At 47.3% G+C, this 20,777-nt stretch overlaps 1 protein-coding gene across 2 annotated transcripts in view; it reads left to right on the plus strand.

Moving 5' to 3' along the window:
* Positions 1 to 20,777, plus strand: part of TBC1D8B (TBC1 domain family member 8B) — a 1,314,750-nt gene that overhangs the window by 1,066,499 nt on the left and 227,474 nt on the right. For both annotated transcript variants that reach the window (XM_069612733.1, XM_069612732.1), the window contains exon 14: positions 16,565 to 16,663. In XM_069612733.1, the coding sequence (XP_069468834.1) occupies positions 16,565 to 16,663 (99 nt within the window). The remainder of the gene's footprint in view (positions 1 to 16,564; positions 16,664 to 20,777) is intronic.

Below are 20,777 nucleotides of genomic sequence, written 5' to 3' on the forward strand. Positions count from 1 at the left end.
GCCAGGCCTCCCTTTCTAAAGATTGCTACAAGGTAATAATATCTCCTTAACCTTCTGGACTGGGCTGGCCGCCTTGACCCTCTAACTGGTCCCTTTCTGTGGTCCAACTCCTTTTTGAACCTTTACAAGACCTTTGTGCACTGCAACAGTGTGACTTTGGACACATTTCGTTTGGATCCTCTGTAAGTGGATCCGGCCTTTTGAACTCTAACTTCACGGTTTTACCTTGCCTTCCTCCCTTGTTGTGTTCTTGAAAAAGTGTTGGGATCTGTTTCAATTTGTTCTCTGCTTTTCTCTCCCTTTTTAAAACGAACTATTAGAGTGCCATCTGCGTTAAGCGCTCACCGCTGTCTGAAAATACGTGGGGCTTTACTTAATACTTGTCTAATATTCTTTTAAGGGAGTGTATATCTTTTAGTGACAGTGTTTTTGAATTGCTTACTATTAGTGCCTGTGTGTTTTTCTAGATGTGGTTTTAAATAAATAATTATATCTCTTTTACACCAAGCCCTGGTCAGTGTTTACTTGTTCTATTGTGTGCTCTTGACCTATTGTGAATACTCTGTATACTGCCTAACTCTTCTTGAGGGAAGTCTGACTGCTCAGCCACAGCTACCAAGTGAATCTGTGCGGTACAGACTGCTACCAAGTGGCTTTACTGCCAAACACCTGTAGTCCTAAATCTTTTGCAGTGGTCCCAGAGGGAACTGCACAGGTTTCTGCCTAACAGTGAGGAGGTCATAGATTTGTGATAAAGTATGCCCACCCTCAGCTATGTCATATAGGATATCTACGATCGAATGTTTCTCCAATAGTTCTCCATATGCAGGCCAACTACGTGTAACCTGCCTCTTAATAGTACTATGTAGCATATATTGGCCTGTGTGCATACCCGTCTGCCTTACCAGCTCTAAGACGGGTACAAAAGCTGTATCTTGCAACATATCTCCTATGGTGGCCACCCCGCAAGTTTCCAATACGTGCGTATTCCCATTCTCGCCGGAAATGAAAATGACACTACTGAAACCAAAGGGATTTGTGCCGATATTGGGTCTATCAGTGCCATCACTGCCAGGGCCCTGTCGCACATTTTCACACCTAGGGACACCAGGTGTGACCATCGGTACACGTAAGGTTTCTTGGACCACAGTATTTCCTTTAGGTAATGGCGCAGCCCAGTAGGTTGAAACATCAGTGTGTCCGGAGTAGGGCCTTCGGCAAGCTAATCTACCATGAATTGCAGTTGCCCTGCTATGTAATATAATTCGAAGTGCCGGACCCTGATACCTCCATCTGCATGCGGCTTGTATAATGATGACAGCGCTATTCTATTCCTTCCATTTTGCCACAAGAAGCTTCTTCTTATACCCTCCAAGGGCTTAAAGAAAGGCCTAGCTACGTAAAATGGGACATTAACGAAAAAGTGTAGTAGTCTGGGCAATACCACCATCTTCAGCAAGGCCACCCTCCCCATCATTGAAAGAGGCAATTTAGTCCAGAACTTCTTGGAGCTCTTGATACCTTCCAGGGCGTGTAGTGTGTTGTGTGTGTGTGTTCGTCCAGTGGCTCACGGTACACATTAACCCCCAGACACCCAAACATGCACACTTTCCACTGCAGGGCAAGCACAGGCATCGCACCACGCTCTATCGTACACAGTCCCGCTAACGGTAATAATGGCAATTTATCCATATTAATTGTAATCCCTGACAGTTATGCAAAAAATGCCATGGATTCCAGCAGCAGCAGCTCCAGATTATCCTCCGGATTCAGAATATACAGTAGTGTCATCAGCATATAGGGATATCAAGTGTCTGACCCGGTCTATTTCAACCCCTGCATCCATAGCTAGGACATAGAGTAGCAGCAATAAGGGGCAGCCTTGCCTCGTGCCCTTTTCTAATTCCCATGCCTCCGAAATGTATTGGCCCATTTTAACCCTAGCCATCGGCCTAGTGTACACTAGTTGGACCCATTTGATGTATGTCTGCCCAAATCCAAATCTACACAGAGTTGCATAAAGCCAGTCCCACTGCACCGAATCAAACGCCTTCACTGCGTCCAATGCAGCTATGGCGCACAGTTTCCCAGGATGCTGTCCTATCCATCACATGATTTAGTCTCCTCAAGTTCCAGGCCATACTTCGGCCTGGGACATAGCCTATCTGATCCTGCTGCACTAGCTTATGCATCATACTTTTCATTCTAGGAGCTAGTATGGACGTCAATATTTTATTATCCTGATTAAGCATTGATAGGGGCCTGTAGAAACTACATACTGTCTGGGATTTATGTTGTTTGAGGACGGGCTGAAACACGTGTATGGGGTTGCTGTTGGTACTCTTGTTCAGAAGGGAATTGCCATAGCATTTTGGTGCTTGACGGCCCATGTGGGCAGGACAAAGACTGATATGCAAATTGATATTTCCTATCTGTGAAAGGTACAATGAGCAAAAAGCAATGGCGGCGAACTCTCAAAGTGGGGAAAAAAACACAAAACAGGTTATCATTCAATGTTCTTTCTGCAGACGGTCACCTGCTACCTTTTTGAATTTTTTTTACAAGGAACTTGGGGTTGGTCATCCTGAATTACCTGGGGGAACCCAGACGTGGACTCCCTGCTCACTGTGCTCAGAGAGGCACAGCTCCACCTCACTGATGAGGCCCTACAAGGCTAAAACACGTGTATGGGATTGCTGCTGTTACTCTTGTTCAGAAGGGAATTGCCATAGCATTTTGGTGCTGGACTTGCCATGTGGGCGGGACAAAGACTGATATGCAAATGGATATTACCCATCCGTGAAAGGTACAGTGAGCAAAAGGCGATTGCTGCAAACTCTCAAAGTGGGAAAAAAACTACAGAACAGGTAATCATGCCATGTTCTTTCTGGAGAGGGGCGCCTGCTACCTTTTTTGAAAAAACTTCATGCATAAATACTTAGCGGATAGATGATAGGCATGCCTTTCACCCTAGGTGACACTCGTTACTACAGGGGCGTCCAATAGTTATTTCTGGCTTCTTGAGCCATTCCTTGTCTTTAAAGCCACGCACCTAAAGTGGGATTTTCATGATCCTCACTAGTGTATTTTTATTTTTTGCGTTAAAGCAAACTGGTTCATGCTTAATTGCCAACCAGCTACCCAGCACCTCTACATGTGGGTCCTCCTAGAGCCTAACTGAAGTAAACTACAGCACCCATGAGTTAGCACTATCAGGTAATTCACAATGTTGGATGTCCTGTGAGTATAATTACTCATAGACCACTCCACATCACCTATACTTGTAAATACTAGCAAATATTGAAAATATCTTCTGTGTGGTACAGAATTTGGAAACACCACTTTTTTGGGAATTCGCATCATACGTCCCAGAGTTTAATGAGCACGGAAAGTTTGTTTCTTGAAGAAATTCTAAATCCTTGGTGCCTCTTTTAAAATACTCTCCGGATATAGATCCCCTTCTCTTAGAATATGTTATCTGTTTTTTGGACCATCACCACAGGATACCTCTTGAATGAGATAGCTTTACAATTCCGCATCCTGATGAAGACCAATGTACTTACAGCACCCCACAACTGCTGAAGGGCCAAAACACAGTTGCGTCGACAAACCTATTAACACAGTGTACATTTCACAACACTGTCTTTTGAGCTGATTAATTAAGCATATGAATAATACATTGCTCCACATCATGTTTAGGAGTTGTCAAGCTTGGACCTGAGCCTTTTGTTTGTATATTACTTTCATATGTTCACTGATTGTTTTTTATATATGGAATGTATGTTGTTTTACCATCCTGTGCCATTTGTTGATTCAATGGATTTAAATTGTTTGTCCAAACAATAAATGTAATACAGTAGTGGGTCACCATATATCCGCACCCACCCTAAGTGCTTTGATAATATATGGCCGACATCTAGTGGAAGCTGCGGAGTATTAGTTTGTTTTTTGAAACTCGAAAAGGGTCGTCGAACTAGGGCATGCCAGTAATACTATCCCTAGTGTGACGTCGCGTGTAGGACCCTCAGATTGTTTTTTTTCGCCATACTAGTCGGACGCATGCTGCAGAGTTCCCTTGGCATTAGCCAATTGTACTAAAATTATTGTTCAAACTTCCCTGTTTTTTCCACCCTACGCCGAAGATCGACGCCGGTGAAGATCGAGGAAATCAGCCGTCAAAACTCCATGACGGACCATGTGCCTTGGAAGGCCTCTGGCCTCGGCTCAGGCCTTGGTGCCAAACTGATACATATGGAGAGTACTCCTTTCAAATTCTGCCTCAAATGTAACAGGAATTTCTCCTGGGTAGATAAGCACAATACGTGCAATTTGTGTCTCCCACGAGACCATTCCGAGGCTACCTGTCGAGCTTGCAAGCTCTTCAAGCCAAAACACTTAAGGACCGCTCCAGTAAACGCTGGGCCCACTACGCCAGGCAACGAGAGGCCATGGACGCCAAAAGGTCTTTTAGCGATGGCAGCAGCGCCGCCATATCGGACGGCGAGGGCAGAGGGGTGACTTCAGACGCCATTGCGCAAACCCCCGACCCCGGAAGACTGGCCGGTGGCTCAGTTATAGGGACAACACCCAGCGGCAGAAGCGCGACACACACCACTTCCACTAAGCACATCAGCGCCGGCCGTGACTCGACACACGTGTCGAGCGATCGGCAACCTAAGACACCAAGAGAGCAGTCCAACGATTGTGTCCTCTGGGCGTTCTCGTTCGAGATCGCCTCATGACCAAAACCAACCGTCCACGGTTGAAAATGGTGTCACACTCCCAATACTCCCAGAGGCCCGATCGTCAGAAGACGATTCCGACCTCTAACCCCAGTCAACACATGTAGTGTCTACTCCAGAGATTCAACGCCCTTCCTCCAAGACCACCTCTGACTCTCGTATCGCCTCGATTCTCAACGCGAGGTGTCACATACCACCTCCAAATCTCAACGTAAAGCGCCAGGTTCCTTGGAGGCCCCTAAAAGCACTGGGAAACATTCCTCTAGTCATGGCAAGGGGGGGAAACAACACAAAAAGCCTTCAGAACTCCATGTTCATAAGGAAAAACAAAAATCCCCTAAATCAGTAGAAAGGTCCAAAGTCCCTGTCCCTCCCACTGCTCAAGACATGGGTATGGAAGAAGAAACAGAACAGGTTGTGGTTATCCCTAGCTCCATGGATTGGGGCTCTGCTGATATCGACAGGGTTATGCGAAGAATGTCATTTATGGCAGACTTCTATGAAAAAGACCCTAATTATTTCCAATTATTTTCATAGTTATGCTAACACACCAGCTACCTCAGCCCCTTCGGGGTCCAAGGATTCTCAAACCCCTAATAAAAGACCCTGCTCTGATGCCCTGGTGCAGAATTTGGGCACAGACCCTTTGGTCATTCATTCTTACCATCCCGAGTCATATTGTGATGAAACAGACCCACAAATGATGGAAGACCAAACAGGGGTCTCTTATTATGGTGATGATGAGGACCAGGAGGGGGAGGATAAAGCCTACAGTCTTGACTACCCAATTCCTAAAGAACGCCTGGTGCATAACTCACTGGTTGATAATCAACCACTCCTCAATGAGATATTGGCTAAAGCAGCAGCCCATTTTCAGATTGACACTCAAGGTGTCCAAGAGGACAGGGATTTTGCGGAAAAGATCCTGGGTGACAAAAGAGCCATTGCTCAAGCTATCCCTATACTAAAGTCTGTCCAGCGTAGAATTGACCCCTCGCTGATAACTCCAAATCTTGCTCGTGCGGTGAATCCACGAGTTGAAAAATTGTTCTGTGCCGCACCTTCTGATCCCCTATATATTAGGAGCCAATTAAATCCGACTCCCTGGTAGTAACAACCACCAGAAAGAGGGCAGGTACACCACTCGCTTCTTCAGAAGCACCTCCCGAATAGGAGAGCAAGAGACTATATACTATCGGCAGGAAGGTTGCCACCACTTCCGCTTATCAGGCACAAATTGCCAACACCACCACCCTTATCGCAAGCTACAATTGCCACCAGTGGGAACAAGTAGCTGCTTTGGTATCTTCCGCTCCTGAACCACTGAAAAGCCAGTTAGCTCAGCTGGATGCATTCTGAAAACAAACTTTGATGCAGCAGATAATGCTGGAAGACTAATTGCCGAAGGCACTGTGATAAAACGTCATGCTTGGTTAAGACAATCAGGGTTCAAACCCGAGACTCGAGCCACGCTTATAGACATGCCGGTGGAACCGGACGTACTATTCGGCAAGGCAGTGGAGGAAGCCTTAGAGACAGCTAAGGACGAGTGCGAGACACTAAAATCTCTTGGACAACTTTCTAATAAACCCTCAGGACAGAGGGGAAACTCTAATTTTCGTCGCTTTCGGGGCCTAAGCTCCCAGAGGGGTTCGAATTACTAACAAAATCAAGGAACCTCATGGGGCAACAATCAGTTCCATGCATCACAAACCTTCCCCAGAGGCCGCACTAGGGGTAAAGGCAGCCCTGCCAGAGGTGGTACGCCACCCAGTAAACAGTGATGTTCCACTTTGGGTCCCCTCTCATGCATCCCCAGTAGGGGGGCGCATTTCCACCTTGCCCACGCATGGGAAGGGATCACTTTGGACAAATGGGTGCTGTCCACAGTGTCCGCAGGATACTGTATAGAACTACTAGAGCGCCCCCACGACCATCCTGCAAGACAGAAGGTACACACGTTGGAGCACTAGAAAATCCTTTTTGAGGAGATCACCATTCTACTTGCAAAGGACGCCATAGAACTCGTCCCGGGCAACCAGGTAAACAGGGTATTTATTCAACCTACTTCCTTGTGCCAAAAAAAGATCTAACGATGCGCCCAGTATTAGATTTGCGCCCTGCAAACAAGTATGTCAAGCCACAAAAGTTCTGCATGACTACACTCCAAGAGGTAACCCCCTACTAAAAAAGGGTCATTAGATGGCAACATTGGATATGAAGGATGCCTATTTTCATATTTCAATGATCGCAGCACACAGAAGGTTCTTGTGTATCAAAACCAGCACTACTAGTTCAAGGTGCTGCCCTTCTGAATAGCCTCGGCTCCACAGGTATTCACCAAGGTACTGGCGGTGGTGGTGGCGCACCTACGCAGGGAGGCAATCCCAGTGTACCCTTACCTGGACGACTTGGTCATCGCAGGGGAAAACCCCCTTAATTTGCAGACTAAACAGCCAAACAACTATCAACCTCCTCTTCCAATTGGGCTTCTCAATCAACGAGAAAAAATTCAAGCCTAGTGCCAAGCACCTCAAAACAGTTCCTAGGAGCTGTCCTAGACACCCAAGAGGGGTTAGCCTTTCTATGAGAAGAAAGAATTTGGAATATGTTGCTGCAAATTCCTCACTATCAGGCTGGTCGCCAAATAAGGATATACAAAGCAATGCGTTTGCTAGGCATGATGGCATCTTGCATTTACCTGGTTCCCCACATGCGCCTGCGCATGCGACCCAGGCAAGTGGTCAGTGGGATGATCTAGTGGTCATTTCGCCAACACTAGTACAGAGTCTTCGCTGGTGGACAAGAGAAAATCTTACGAAGGGGAAACCCTTCTACGATCCAGAGATGCAGGCTGTTGTCACAACAGATGCCTCCCAAGCAGGGTGGGGAGCCCACTACCTGCACCATACAGCTCAGGGTCTCTGGTCTCACACAGTGGCTCAGAACCAGATCAACCTGATAGAACTTCTGGCAGTTTTCAGAGTGCTTCGGGCATTCAAACCCCTCCTATCCAACCTGTCCGTGCAGAGCCTAACAGACAGCACAACGGCAATGTTTTACTTAAACAAGTTTTACTTAAACAAACAAGGGGGCACTCGTTCGCCAAATCTGTCCAAGCTAGCCCAGAAAATTTGGAGATGGGCACTCAAACGGAAGATTTACCTGTCATCCCAACATGTTCCGTGGAATCTTAACTCGCTAGCAGATGCTCTGAGCAGGGATCCCCTCCCAGAAGAACACGAGTGGACACTACACAAAGAAGTCGTAGGAGACCTCTTCTCTCAGTGGGGTTTCCCCACTATAGACCTATTCGCCACAAGCGAAAACGAGCAATGCCCAGACTTTGCACCCAGGTTTCCCCAAGCCAGGCTCCAAGGGGAACGCCCTATGGATGAATTGGTCAGGGATGTTTGCCTACGCTTTTCCACCAACCCCTCTGATGAGGAAGGTGGTGAACAAGATCCACAGGGAACCGAAGACGCTCATCCTAGTTGCTCCTATGTGGGTGAGACAACCTTGGTACCCACACCTATGCAAATTGGCGGTGTGCGACCCCATCAAACTCCTGTGCCAGTAAAACTGAATCTCAGAGCGCGGGGGCTAACAGTGCATCCTCAGCCCAACTCAATGAACTTGGCTGCATGGCTCCTGAAGTCATAGAGTTCGGACATCTCAATTTACCCCAGAGATGAATGGATATCTTGAAAGAGTCAAGAAAACCTAACACAAGGCACTGTTACTATGACAAATGGAAAAATTTTTTATTTGGTGCCTGTCATGATCTCTGCTTCCAAAAGATCAGGACTTGCCCGACTCCCTTGGAAGCAGACCCATAACCCCGGTTCCGAGTGCCAGCCAGTCCCAATTGGGACCTTTTGGACCCTGTCCTGGCGCCAGTGGCACCAGGCTCATAAAGATGCCCAGTCCCAGCGCTGGAAGCGCCGGGCTCATAATGCTTGGGTGGACTTACCTGCAGCAGACCATGCTGCTTACTTACCTGCCAGTTGAACCCCGGATCCTCTTCTGTTTGGGACTACTTTTCCTGTTGGGTGGGGCAGGAGCCACTCCCTAGGTTCAGAACACTGGAACTCTTCTGGAAAGCAGGAACTCTTTTCTTACCTAGGCGTGGCTGTGGAAGGAGACACCTAAGCACTACAGGAGGCTATTTAAACCACACCCGATGGATGAATCTTGCTTTGTGTTATTCTGCATTCTCTGCAGCAGAACGCTCATCGTGTCTTCTGCTTCTGATCCTGGGCCTAAGGAAACAAAGGCTTACCATCCTGGAATCCAGTCTTCAGCAGCACCTGTAAAGACAAAGAAAGAACAGGTTAGCACTACGGTCTTCAGTGGCAGCGCATCTCTTACCTGGTCCATCGGCTGTCACCAACGCCTCGCGCTGCATTCCGGCATCTGAAAGACAAAGGCTTACCTACTCTTCGCATGTTCCGGAGGTCTTCGCACTGCATTCCGGCATCTGAAAGACAAAAGCTTACCAGCTCTTCGCACGCTCCGGAGGCCTTCGGCGCTGCATCCCCCATCTGAAAGACAAAAGAAGGTGCGTTTAAAGACATTGGGCAACTTTATTACTCACGTGCCATTACTCCTTCCCACGCCGAATCCAGTGGGTATTCCAGCACCCTTCAGCTTCTCTAAAGCTCCGAACTTGTACCTGCAAGATAAAAGGGACAGTTAGTGCGCATCGTGAAGCAGGCTACAAGCGCTTACCTACGTGCTTCCAGGCGCTTCTATTCCTCACGCGGGTTCGATCCTCAACTCTCATCAGCCCACCATCCGCCATCGCCGGAACTCTGCAAAACAAGAGATATCATTACAAAAGACTTTTAAGACATTTGAAGCGCCCAGAACTTACCGTTCGTGCAGTTAACGACAGACAGCAGTCCTCTGAGGTCAAGAGGCCTGCACCCTTATCCAGTGAAGGAACTGGTTACGGCACCCTGCCCTGAGGCAGATGGAGAGCTCGGCGTTCACTTACCTAAGGTGAGGGCGTTAACCTTTGGGGTTCTACAGGAGAAGAGAAAGGGAAGAGGAGAGAGGCACCCAATAACCCCAGTTCATTAATCCCATATTTTCTATCTGCAGACATCTTACTCTTCGAGTCAGACATACAGTGCACAGAGGTCCAGCCCAAAGAGCCAACCGTGTGTTACACATCACCTTTGAAGATACGGCATTCACCCAGTCAAGACCGTAGCCTCTGCGGGAATCAGGTGAGCGTTACAGAACACAAAGCCTACCGCAAAACTCCCACCCAGGCGCTATGGAAACCTCGGATACCGACCAACTAGCCCAGTTACTTGGGGAACTAAGAGCAGAAGTGCATGCAGCCCGTCAGGAAACGAATGCTCTAAGAAGGGAACTGATTATTTCCAAGGAGCGAACAGACGACCTCGCCCGACAAGAATAGAGGTCCTCTTGCCGAGCGTTAAAACCAGTTCCGTGACCTCGCATTTCGTGATACCTATGGTCCTCATTAGCCCTGAACATCCGGATCGATTACATGCGATTGAAGCTTACGTCGACAGCGGTGCCATTGGCAATTATGTGGATCATGAAATGGTTTTGAGGATGAATCTGACTCTTTGTCCAAAGGCTGTAAAGGACGTCATTACTACGGTGGATGGTACGGAGATAGCCTCCGGACCAGTAACGCATACCACCCAAGAAGTGACGCTAGTAAGTCAAGATGGACACCATGAGAAGATTGTGTTCGATGTGATCAAGGCCCCTCAGTTCCAGATTATTCTAGGAATTCCTTGGTTAGAGAAGCACAATCCTCAGATCGATTGGCGAGCAAGAACGGTTCAGTTTCCAGAATGTGTCTCTACTTGTCACCCTCGACCTGGTGTTGCACTGGCAGCAATTTCCTCGGAGGCTCCCCAGTTACCTCCTGAATACCTAGAATTCCAAGATGTTTTCCGGAAGGATCAGGCTAACTCTCTACCTCCTCATAGGTCTTATGACTGCCAGATAGACCTGATACCTGGATCTACTCCTCCTTGTAGTAGAATTTATGCCCTCACCGAGCCTGAGAATCTTCACCTCCGACAATAGCTGGATCAATACCTAGCAAATGGGTTTATTCGTCCTTCCAAGTCCCCTGCTTCCTCAGCTTTGTTCTTCGTTCCAAAAAAAGAAGGGGACCTTAGAACTTGTATAGATTATCGCGCCCTGAACCAGATCACCGTTAAGAATAGATATCCGTTACCTTTGATCCCTGAACTCCTGGACCAAGTCAGAAAAGCATGCATATATACAAAGCTGGATCTTAGAGGAGCCTACCACTTGGTACGAGTAAAAGAGGGCGATGAATGGAAGACGGCCTTCCGCACCAAGTATGGGCTATTTGAATATCAGGTCATGCCCTTCGGACTTTGCAATGCCCCGGCCGCCTTTCAATATTTTATGAACGATGTCCTCAGAGAGCTCATAGATGTGTGTGTTGTTGTTTACATTGACGACATCCTCGTTTATTCTTCATCGGAAACTGAACATCGGAAACACGTGAAAATGGTCCTCGAGAGATTGCGTCAACACAAACTTTTCGCTAAGTTGGAAAAATGTGTTTTCAACGTGACTGAAGTTGAATTCTTGGGATTCATATTATCACCTAGCGGAGTGCGTATGGATTCAAAGAAGGTCGATGCAATTCTCAAATGGCCATCGCCATCCTCCGTAAAAGGTGTTCAAAGCATGTTAGGCTTCGCTAATTTTTACCGCAGGTTTATCCCCGAATTCTCTCGAATAGTCCAGCCCATCACTGCCTTGTTAAAGAAAAACAAACGTTTTGAATGGTCTACCGAGGCGGAACAAGCTTTCCAGAATTTGAAGACTAGATTTATCTCTGCACCGATCTTAAAACATCCTCGCCCAGAACTCCCCTACATCGTTGAAACTGATGCTTCGAGCCTTGCCATGGGGGCAGTTCTATCACAAAAGGACCCAGTAACCAATCAGTTGCATCCCGTGGCATTTTGGTCCCGCAAATTCTCGCCTCCTGAAATCAATTACACTATTACTGATAAGGAACTTCTAGCTATCAAGTCCGCCTTTATGGCTTGGCGGGATTATCTTCTGGGGGCCCGACACACCGTTACTGTGATTACAGATCACCGAAACCTGCAATATTTGAAAACCGCAAAAGCTCAATCCTCTAGGCAACTCCGTTGGGCACTATTCTTTGCCGAGTTTGACTTCATAATTACCTATCGACCTGGTACAAAAAACGGTAAAGCTGATGCCCTTTCTCGGATGGGAGTGGAAGAACATTTGATCAATCCTAAACCTGTACCTATCATTCCCGAACAAAGAATTCTAGGTGTAATCGCCACACAATCCATAGAGGAAGTTAAGGATAAAGCCAGGCTACTGGTAACTCCAGCAGACATACAGAATTGGCATCTGCAGGGAAAGGACTTTACGGTGAAGGACAACCTATTATATTTCCAAGAACGGTTATACCTGCCCAGCACAGATTTACAGAAAAAGGTGATCTCTTGTTATCACGATTCTTTAATGGAAGGACATCCCGGTATGACCAAGACCTCGGAAAAGATCAAGCGCTACTTCTGGTGGCCGTCTTGGAAAAAAGATATCAGAGACTTTATAATGTCCTGTGGAGTATGCGCCCAAAACAAGAGTCAAAAGGAAAAACCAGCCGGCCTCTTACGCCCTATTGACATCCCGCCTCGCCCTTGGCATACGCTTTCTATGGACTTCATCACCGATCTACCTCCATGCTCCGGATACAATACGATCCTAGTAATCGTGGACCTATTCTCCAAGATGGCGCATTTCATTCCACTCAAAGGCTTACCAACAGCAGCAACTCTGGCCCGAGAATTTCTCGAAAACATCGTCCGACTGCACGGTTTTCCTTCAGTTCTAATTTCGGATCGAGGTAGTCAATTTATTTCTCATTTTTGGCGAAGTTGCTGTCGGTCGGCTCAAATTGATGTGAGACTTTCGACCAGCCACCACCCTCAAACCGACGGACAAACCGAGAGGACCAATCAAACTCTGGAACAGTATTTGCGCTGCATGCTACAACAAACTGAAAAAACTTGGAAAGATATCCTTTGGATAGCCGAATATGCCTACAATAACTCTGTCCACTCGGGAACTGGGAAGACCCCGTTTTTTCTTTTATACGGTAGTCACCCTCGAACCTCGGAGTTGGATCCACTCCAAGATCTTGGAACACCAGCAGTAGACCACCTGCATTCTACAATCACCCAAGCCTTTAAGGAAGCCGTTTCTCACCTTCAAAGGGCTAAAGAATAATACAAGAAAGGAGCAGACCAACATCGGAAGGAAGCCCCCCAATATCAAGTAGGAGATCAAGTCTGGTTAGCCACCAAATATCTACCTCTAAAAGGACCACGCACATTCAACCCAAGATACCTTGGTCCCTATTCCATCACTACCATAGTAAATCCAGTAGCGGTCAAGTTGGACTTGCCCCCTCACATGAAGATACATCCGGTCTTCCACGTCTCTCTATTAAAACCCGTGCAACTTCAAACCCGACTAACTACATCTCCAAAACCTATTCTAGTTGATGGAGAACTCGAGTTTGAAGTCAAAAGCATCCTGGATTCCAAGATCTCCAAATCTAAACTATTTTACCTGATTGACTGGAAAGGCTACGGTCCCCAAGAAAGATCCTGGGAACCTGCAGAATATGTCCACGCGCCTCGTCTAATCAAAAGATTTCATCGAACATTTCCTAACAAGCCCAAACCCCCGGAGAAGCCCGGTTTGGGAGGGGCCTTGAGGGGGGGTGCTGTCATGATCTCTGCTTCCAAAAGATCAGGACTTGTCCGACTCCCTTGGAAGCAGACCCATAACCCCGGTTCCGAGTGCCAGCCAGTCCCAATTGGGACATTTTGGACCCTGTCCTGGCGCCAGTGGCACCAGGCTCATAAAGATGCCCAGTCCCAGCGCTGGAAGCGCCGGGCTCATAATGCTTGGGTGGACTTACCTGCAGCAGACCATGCTGCTTACATACCTGCCAGTTGAACCCCGGATCCTCTTCTGTTTGGGACTACTTTTCCTGTTGGGTGGGGCAGGAGCCACTCCCTAGGTTCAGAACACTGGAACTCTTCTGGAAAGCAGGAACTCTTTTCTTACCTAGGCGTGGCTGTGGAAGGAGACACCTAAGCACTACAGGAGGCTATTTAAACCACACCCGATGGATGAATCTTGCTTTGTGTTGTTCTGCATTCTCTGCAGCAGAACGCTCATCGTGTCTTCTGCTTCTGATCCTGGGCCTAAGGAAACAAAGGCTTACCATCCTGGAATCCAGTCTTCAGCAGCACCTGTAAAGACAAAGAAAGAACAGGTTAGCACTACGGTCTTCAGTGGCAGCGCATCTCTTACCTGGTCCATCGGCTGTCACCAACGCCTCGCGCTGCATTCCGGCATCTGAAAGACAAAGGCTTACCTACTCTTCGCATGTTCCGGAGGTCTTTGCACTGCATTCCGGCATCTGAAAGACAAAAGCTTACCAGCTCTTCGCACGCTCCGGAGGCCTTCGGCACTGCATCCCCCATCTGAAAGACAAAAGAAGGTGCGTTTAAAGACATTGGGCAACTTTATTACTCACGTGCCATTACTCCTTCCCACGCCGAATCCAGTGGGTATTCCAGCACCCTTCAGCTTCTCTAAAGCTCCGAACTTGTACCTGCAAGATAAAATGGACAGTTAGTGCGCATCGTGAAGCAGGCTACAAGCGCTTACCTACGTGCTTCCAGGCGCTTCTATTCCTCACGCGGGTTCGATCCTCAACTCTCATCAGCCCGCCATCCGCCATCGCCGGAACTCTGCAAAACAAGAGATATCATTACAAAAGACTTTTAAGACATTTGAAGCGCCCAGAACTTACCGTTCGTGCAGTTAACGACGGACAGCAGTCCTCTGAGGTCAAGAGGCCTGCACCCTTATCCAGTGAAGGAACTGGTTACGGCACCCTGCCCCGAGGCAGATGGAGAGCTCGGCGTTCACTTACCTAAGGTGAGGGCGTTAACCTTTGGGGTTCTACAGGAGAAGAGAAAGGGAAGAGGAGAGAGGCACCCGATAACCCCAGTTCATTAATCCCATATTTTCTATCTGCAGACATCTTACTCTTCGAGTCAGACATACAGTGCACAGAGGTCCAGCCCAAAGAGCCAACCGTGTGTTACACATCACCTTTGAAGATACGGCATTCACCCAGTCAAGACCGGCGCCTCTGCGGGAATCAGATGAGCGTTACAGTGCCAGAATAAGCAAATCATATCAGTTGATTGTACTCCTTCTAATGTCGTCACCTACATGTTCCACTTATTGGATGCAGGGTTAGTGTTTAACTCACTTAAAGTGCACCTGACAGCTTTATCAGCCTACACCACTTCCCATAACAAGGTGTCATGGTGGAAAGTGCCAGTTGTCAAAGCATTTATGGAAGGGGTAAAGAGACTCCACCCTCCAATTTCTAACCCACTCCCAGGTTGGGACCTTAATGTGGTACTTGCTAAGCTCATGGGACCCCCCCTTTGAACCCATGAACAAATCTAGTCTCAAACACTTGACTTATAAAACTGCCTTCTTAGTAGCCATCACCTCCATAAGAAGGGTCAGTGAAATTCAAGCTCTGTCAGTGCAGGATCCTTTCTTTACTGTTCATAAGGATAAACTGGTTTTACACTCTCACCTAAGTTAATTTCCAAATTCCATGTTAACCAGTCCATTGAGCTACCGGCCTTCTCCAGGAACCCAAAGGCTCTGCTGAGGTGAAACTGAACACACTAGATGTGAGGAAGGCGGTCCTCTACTATGTAGACAAGTCCAGACCGCTAAGAAAGACAGATCAACTCTTCGTCTCCATAGCTCCAGGCAGAGAGGGAGATCGCGTCTCTAAGAATGCCATCCAACTGTGCTCTTCCCTTTCAGATAAAACACTGCCCTTTACACCAAGGGCCCACTCTACAAGAGGTACTGGACCCAGTCTGGCTTTCATTTCAAATGTACCCCTAGACACCATTTGCAAATCAGCTACATGGAGCTCTATTCACACCTTTACAGATACTCAAGTGGGACATGCGGTTCTAAGACATTTGTTCGCTCATGACCCTTCTCACATCCCACCTTCTTCTTCTAACACTGCTCGCTAATCTGTGCACATCATGTGATCGAAGAAGATTCCATAAGCCTGAGAAGGGATACATTACTCACTGTAATCGTATTTCTGATGCTTTTATCTGCTTAGATTCACATGAGCCCGCCCTTCCTCCCCTCCGAGAGAAGGCGCATGGATGCTTGTAGTCTTATCTATCTTATCTGCTTGGATACTCTGTACTTAAGCTACTCCTCATGCTACCTCATGTCAGAAAAAATACAATCTGAGGGTGCTACAGGCGTGAGGGATCATGGGTACAGTGAACGTCACACTAGGGATAGTATTACTGGCACGCCCTAGTTCGCCCCTTTTTGAGTTTCGAAAAACAAACTTGAATACTCTGCAGCTTCCACTAGATGTCGGCCTATACACAGCATGTGAATCTAAGCAGATACAAGCATCAGAAATATGATTACGGTGAGTAATGTATTCCATATGCATGTTTTCACCTGGCGAGATCCGGGAATTGCCAGGTGCGCCTTTTAATCTCTTAACTCTTAGCAAGTTAGCAAGATATCTGCATGAATAGCAGACTATTTGAGACTTTTGTAGCATGTTTCCATGTTGACAAAGTTATGGAATTGATCACTCAATATGTGCTTCCTTGAATAAAACAGCACTGTTTATTTTTTCATTTTAGAAATATGGGGATGTTCGATCTGAGTATGTGGAAAGTATGCGGAGCAGAAACAGGCTTTATGTCATACAAACTTTAGAAGGCACAACAAAGCAGAATGTGGTAGGTTTATAAATCAAGACTGCAAGTTACTGCTGTTCAAAACTATTTGCACCAATAGACTGTAATATCCCTTCCTTGTTGTAGTCATTTAGCGTATGTACAGGTTCTAGATGTAAAAAATGTAATTTTCATGTATTTATATTATTTTGTATTAAATATGTATGTAGCATACCTCCTGAACTGAGTATTTGAGTGCTATACAAAGGATGTAAGCTCATCACAAGAAAGTAAACATTGTGGGGCCAGAAAAGGAGGCAAGAACCAAGGAGGAATACATTTTTAGTGAAGGTTTTACATAATACAGCTTACATAATACTGCTAACAAAACCCATTAGTTAAGCTAATTGCCACAATTATGTTTTTGGAGTCTGGCAAAAAGAGAGAATATCCCAGAAGAGAAAAAAGATCACAGCAGGGGGTTTCTTAGCCAAGGTGCAGCAGCAGGGACACCCTTATTGAAGGTCTTGGACCAGAGAAATATGTGATTGTCCAGCTGTGTGCCATTCGTAGAATTATCACCACTAATTAACAGGATTGAATTAAAAAAACACAATATACTTCTGGCATTCCTACTAATAAGTGCAGGTGTCATACTATACAAGACAAGGGACCAGAAAATGTGATCCCCAGACTCCGTATCAGCCACACTCTCTAGTAAAGGCCTTAGGAGAGTAGATCATTGGCCCAGACTGTATTGACCTGTGTTCTGTAAATACAAAAACTCTAGATATCCTGGGTCTTCCTAAGCTGATGTCAGAGACAAACATCATTAATTGTGACGAAGATAAGGTATTACAGTTCTCTAAGCACATACAGACCTCCCTGGACAGTTCAACCATTAAGTTGTCTTTATTAAATATTCGCTCCCTCAACAAACATGCTATTAATGTATATGACTATATTCAGGAAAAAGCCTTAGATCTGATGTGTGTAACTGAAACATGGCTTGAAGACTCTAGTGGGTCAAATATAAGTCTAGCAATCCCTTACGGTTTTAGCTTCTTTGGCAAAAATCGTGAGCATTGAGCGTGAGGAGTGGCGGCTCTCCTGGTTATTCCAGATTTGCTCCTTTTTGAGACACCTTTTACTTTCCCTGGGTGCGAAATTATTCATTTCAAATTTCTCCCCAATGATAATTGTTGCATTAACTTTTTTCTTGTATATCGACCTTCAGTTACGATGTCCGGTTTTAATGAGGACCTACTTAATATACGAGCACCACTTAATAAGCTTAACAGTTCCACCATAATTCTTGCCGATTTCAATAGATAGCTAGCTATTTCAGGAGATAAGGATGCTTTAGAATTGGAAAGACACCTGAAAAATCTAAACTTCGATATCCTTAACACAGAACCCATACATTCAGGAGGAAACATCCTGGACTGGGTCGCTGTGAGGAATATCCCAATCAAGATTACCAACACTATACCTTGTGCTTGGTCTGATATTTACTTAGTGGAATTCCTTATGCACCTTCTGACTATTCCAAGGAAAACTCATAACTTACCCAAAGTAGTTACTAATAGAAATCTGAAAAGGATTAATCGTGATCAATGTCTCACATGCATAATGAAGAATACATCGGACACAGACTCCCCAGAGATATTAGCAACTGTATATAATAATCCGCTAAACTGCTTTCTGGATAGAGTGGCCCCTCTGTAATCCAAGCTGGTTAGAGATAAACACTGTCAACAATCTTGGTTTACTCACGATCTGGTAATACTAAAAGAATAAAAGACCAGCAGAACGTCTATGGGTGAAAAATAAATCTGCCCAAAACAACGCTCTTTGGAAAATACTATAAAAATAAGAATCTAGTGGAAAACCAAACGTACTCCTGCGTCCCGTCCCCTTTCCTCCATACTGTATGGGCATCCCTCGCTAGGGACAGCAAACAGAACCTTTTTCACCAGAAAAAATTGTCTTCCCCTTTAAATGTATATGCGTGTGGGGATGTGGACCAGGGAGCATGCGCTCCCCTGACTCTGCCTCCCGGCTCCACTCCCGAGTCCTCTTTACTGTGTCAAGGGGAACGGACCACTTCACCAGCGCTCCTGGGTTAGGCATCCAGCCTTGTAATTCCACCCACTGTTGCCCGAAAGCTGTTTTTTTTTCTAATCTGTTTTCTCCTAGATTGTAAGAGAAGACTCTGTCTTCTGGTGCCACGCTCCTCCACAGCGCATGTCGATGACTGCAGGTTTTAGAAGGTGTCTGGCCTGTGAGGGTTTCTTTCCCACGTCAGATCCCCACACACTCTGCCTCTGGTGCTTTAGCCCCGACCACGGTAGGGATGGCTGTTCTGTGTGCAACGGATTGATCCTGCGAACGCTCAAGAATTGCTTGACCAGGTGGAGGGAGCTGTTTGAGAGATCACCTCCAGAGGACCTGACGACTTACGTGAGGAGGAAGACGAGGCCCAAGGTAGGGGCCCTGTTCTCCTTCGCACCTCACAGGGTCGACTCAGTCACGGGGAAGCGCCCAATTGGGAGGGGCCTTTCAGGTCCTAAGACCAGCAAGGAGACCGAGGCTCCCAGAGCTACCAGCTAACAGGTTGAGGGGTCGCAAGACTCTACCGGTTGAACCGCTGAGGGGCCGCAAGGCTCTTTTACTGGGGACCGCGCCAAAGGGGCATTGCTCTACTACCAGGAACATTCCCGAGAGTGCACCTAAACCCAGCACTACCGGCACCATGGCCGAGCGGGCACTCCGCCTTCCAGGTCTATACATGAGGTGCAGGTCAGGTCCGAGACTTCTCTTTTAAGCGTGTAGGCAGAGATTAGGGCCCGCTCATTAAGCACCATGCAGCAGGCACTTGGTGCACTGCATGACAAAATGGCTGCCAGGCCAAACAAGATGGCAGTTCACCTAGGAGCCGCCTCCTTCTGGAGAGCAGGCATGGGAACACACGTCCAGGTGGGACTGGACCACCCCGTGACCTGGTCCACGTCAGCAACCAAAGGGCCCGGCTCCCACGTTTTCAGGCCACCCCTCTGCTTGCAAAGATAGGCTCTTCGAAAAGTTCCTAACCTTCACGAAGTCACTGCAGATGGGCACCATCCTAAGAGGGGTCATCAAGGACATGCTACTCCTGACACTGCCACATGCGCCGAGGGTTTTGCAGACCTTGGTACTGGTTCAACACACTTTTCCCGCGCTCACACCAGTCATGCAGGCTCTGTCTCCTCAGCAACCTTTGGTACTTCGTCAGTACGCCACAGCTGCACGCACCCAGCACCCCTCTTGACAGCTCAGGACCTGCAGGACACAGCGGGTGACACGGATGAGGAGGAGGACCAGGATACTTCCTCGTCAGCTAAGGCCTTCCGCAAGAGGCTGGCGGGAGTTGCAGAATACCTGGGGATTCTGCAGCCTCAAATCGAGCAACCTTAGGCGGGGTGCTGACTGAAGTGCTGACCATAAGCCTAGCCACAAGAACTGGCTACCCTCTGCAAAAGGATATAGAAGCCCTTGCCAAGAAGGGATGGGCGAAACAGCACATTACACAGCCTATCAATAAACAGCTGGATGCCAAGTATAGGCAGGCGGAAGGGGGAATCCCTTATTCTAGCGGTGCAGCCTCAACCGCACTCATCAGTCATAGCTGCTGCCTCTCTGTACTCCAAGCCACACTCTTAGTCAGTGGCTGCTACATCTGCGCTCCTTGAGAAGAAGGAAAAACTGCTGGACTCATACGGCAAAAAGATCTACTCTAATGCCACACTCCATCTGCGTCAGGCTGACGCCATGCTGGCAGCAGTAAATTGTAAGCTGTGGGGGGAGATTACAGACTTCCTCACAGAGCTCCCTGCGCAGAGTCATGGGCGTGTCAATACAGAGGCCAAAATTGTGTCACAAGACGACATGGAGTATACAGTGGCTCACATCGATACCGCAGGCAGAGCAATCTGTATCACCACCGATATGAGGATGATGGCTTGGCTCAAGGTGACCAAATGTAGCGCATTCTAGACCTGCCATTTGGGGGTAGGGGGACTTGTTCCACTCGATCATGGACGAGGAACTTGACAAAAAGAAAAATGGCCCTCAGACAGCTACATCATGGTCAATCCCGACAGTCCGCTCCCAAGGCCTATAGCCAGAGTCACCAGCG

This window comes from Ambystoma mexicanum, chromosome 5p (assembly GCF_040938575.1).
Source record: "Ambystoma mexicanum isolate Mex_15411 chromosome 5p, UKY_AmexF1_1, whole genome shotgun sequence".
Lineage (NCBI taxonomy): Eukaryota > Metazoa > Chordata > Amphibia > Caudata > Ambystomatidae > Ambystoma > Ambystoma mexicanum.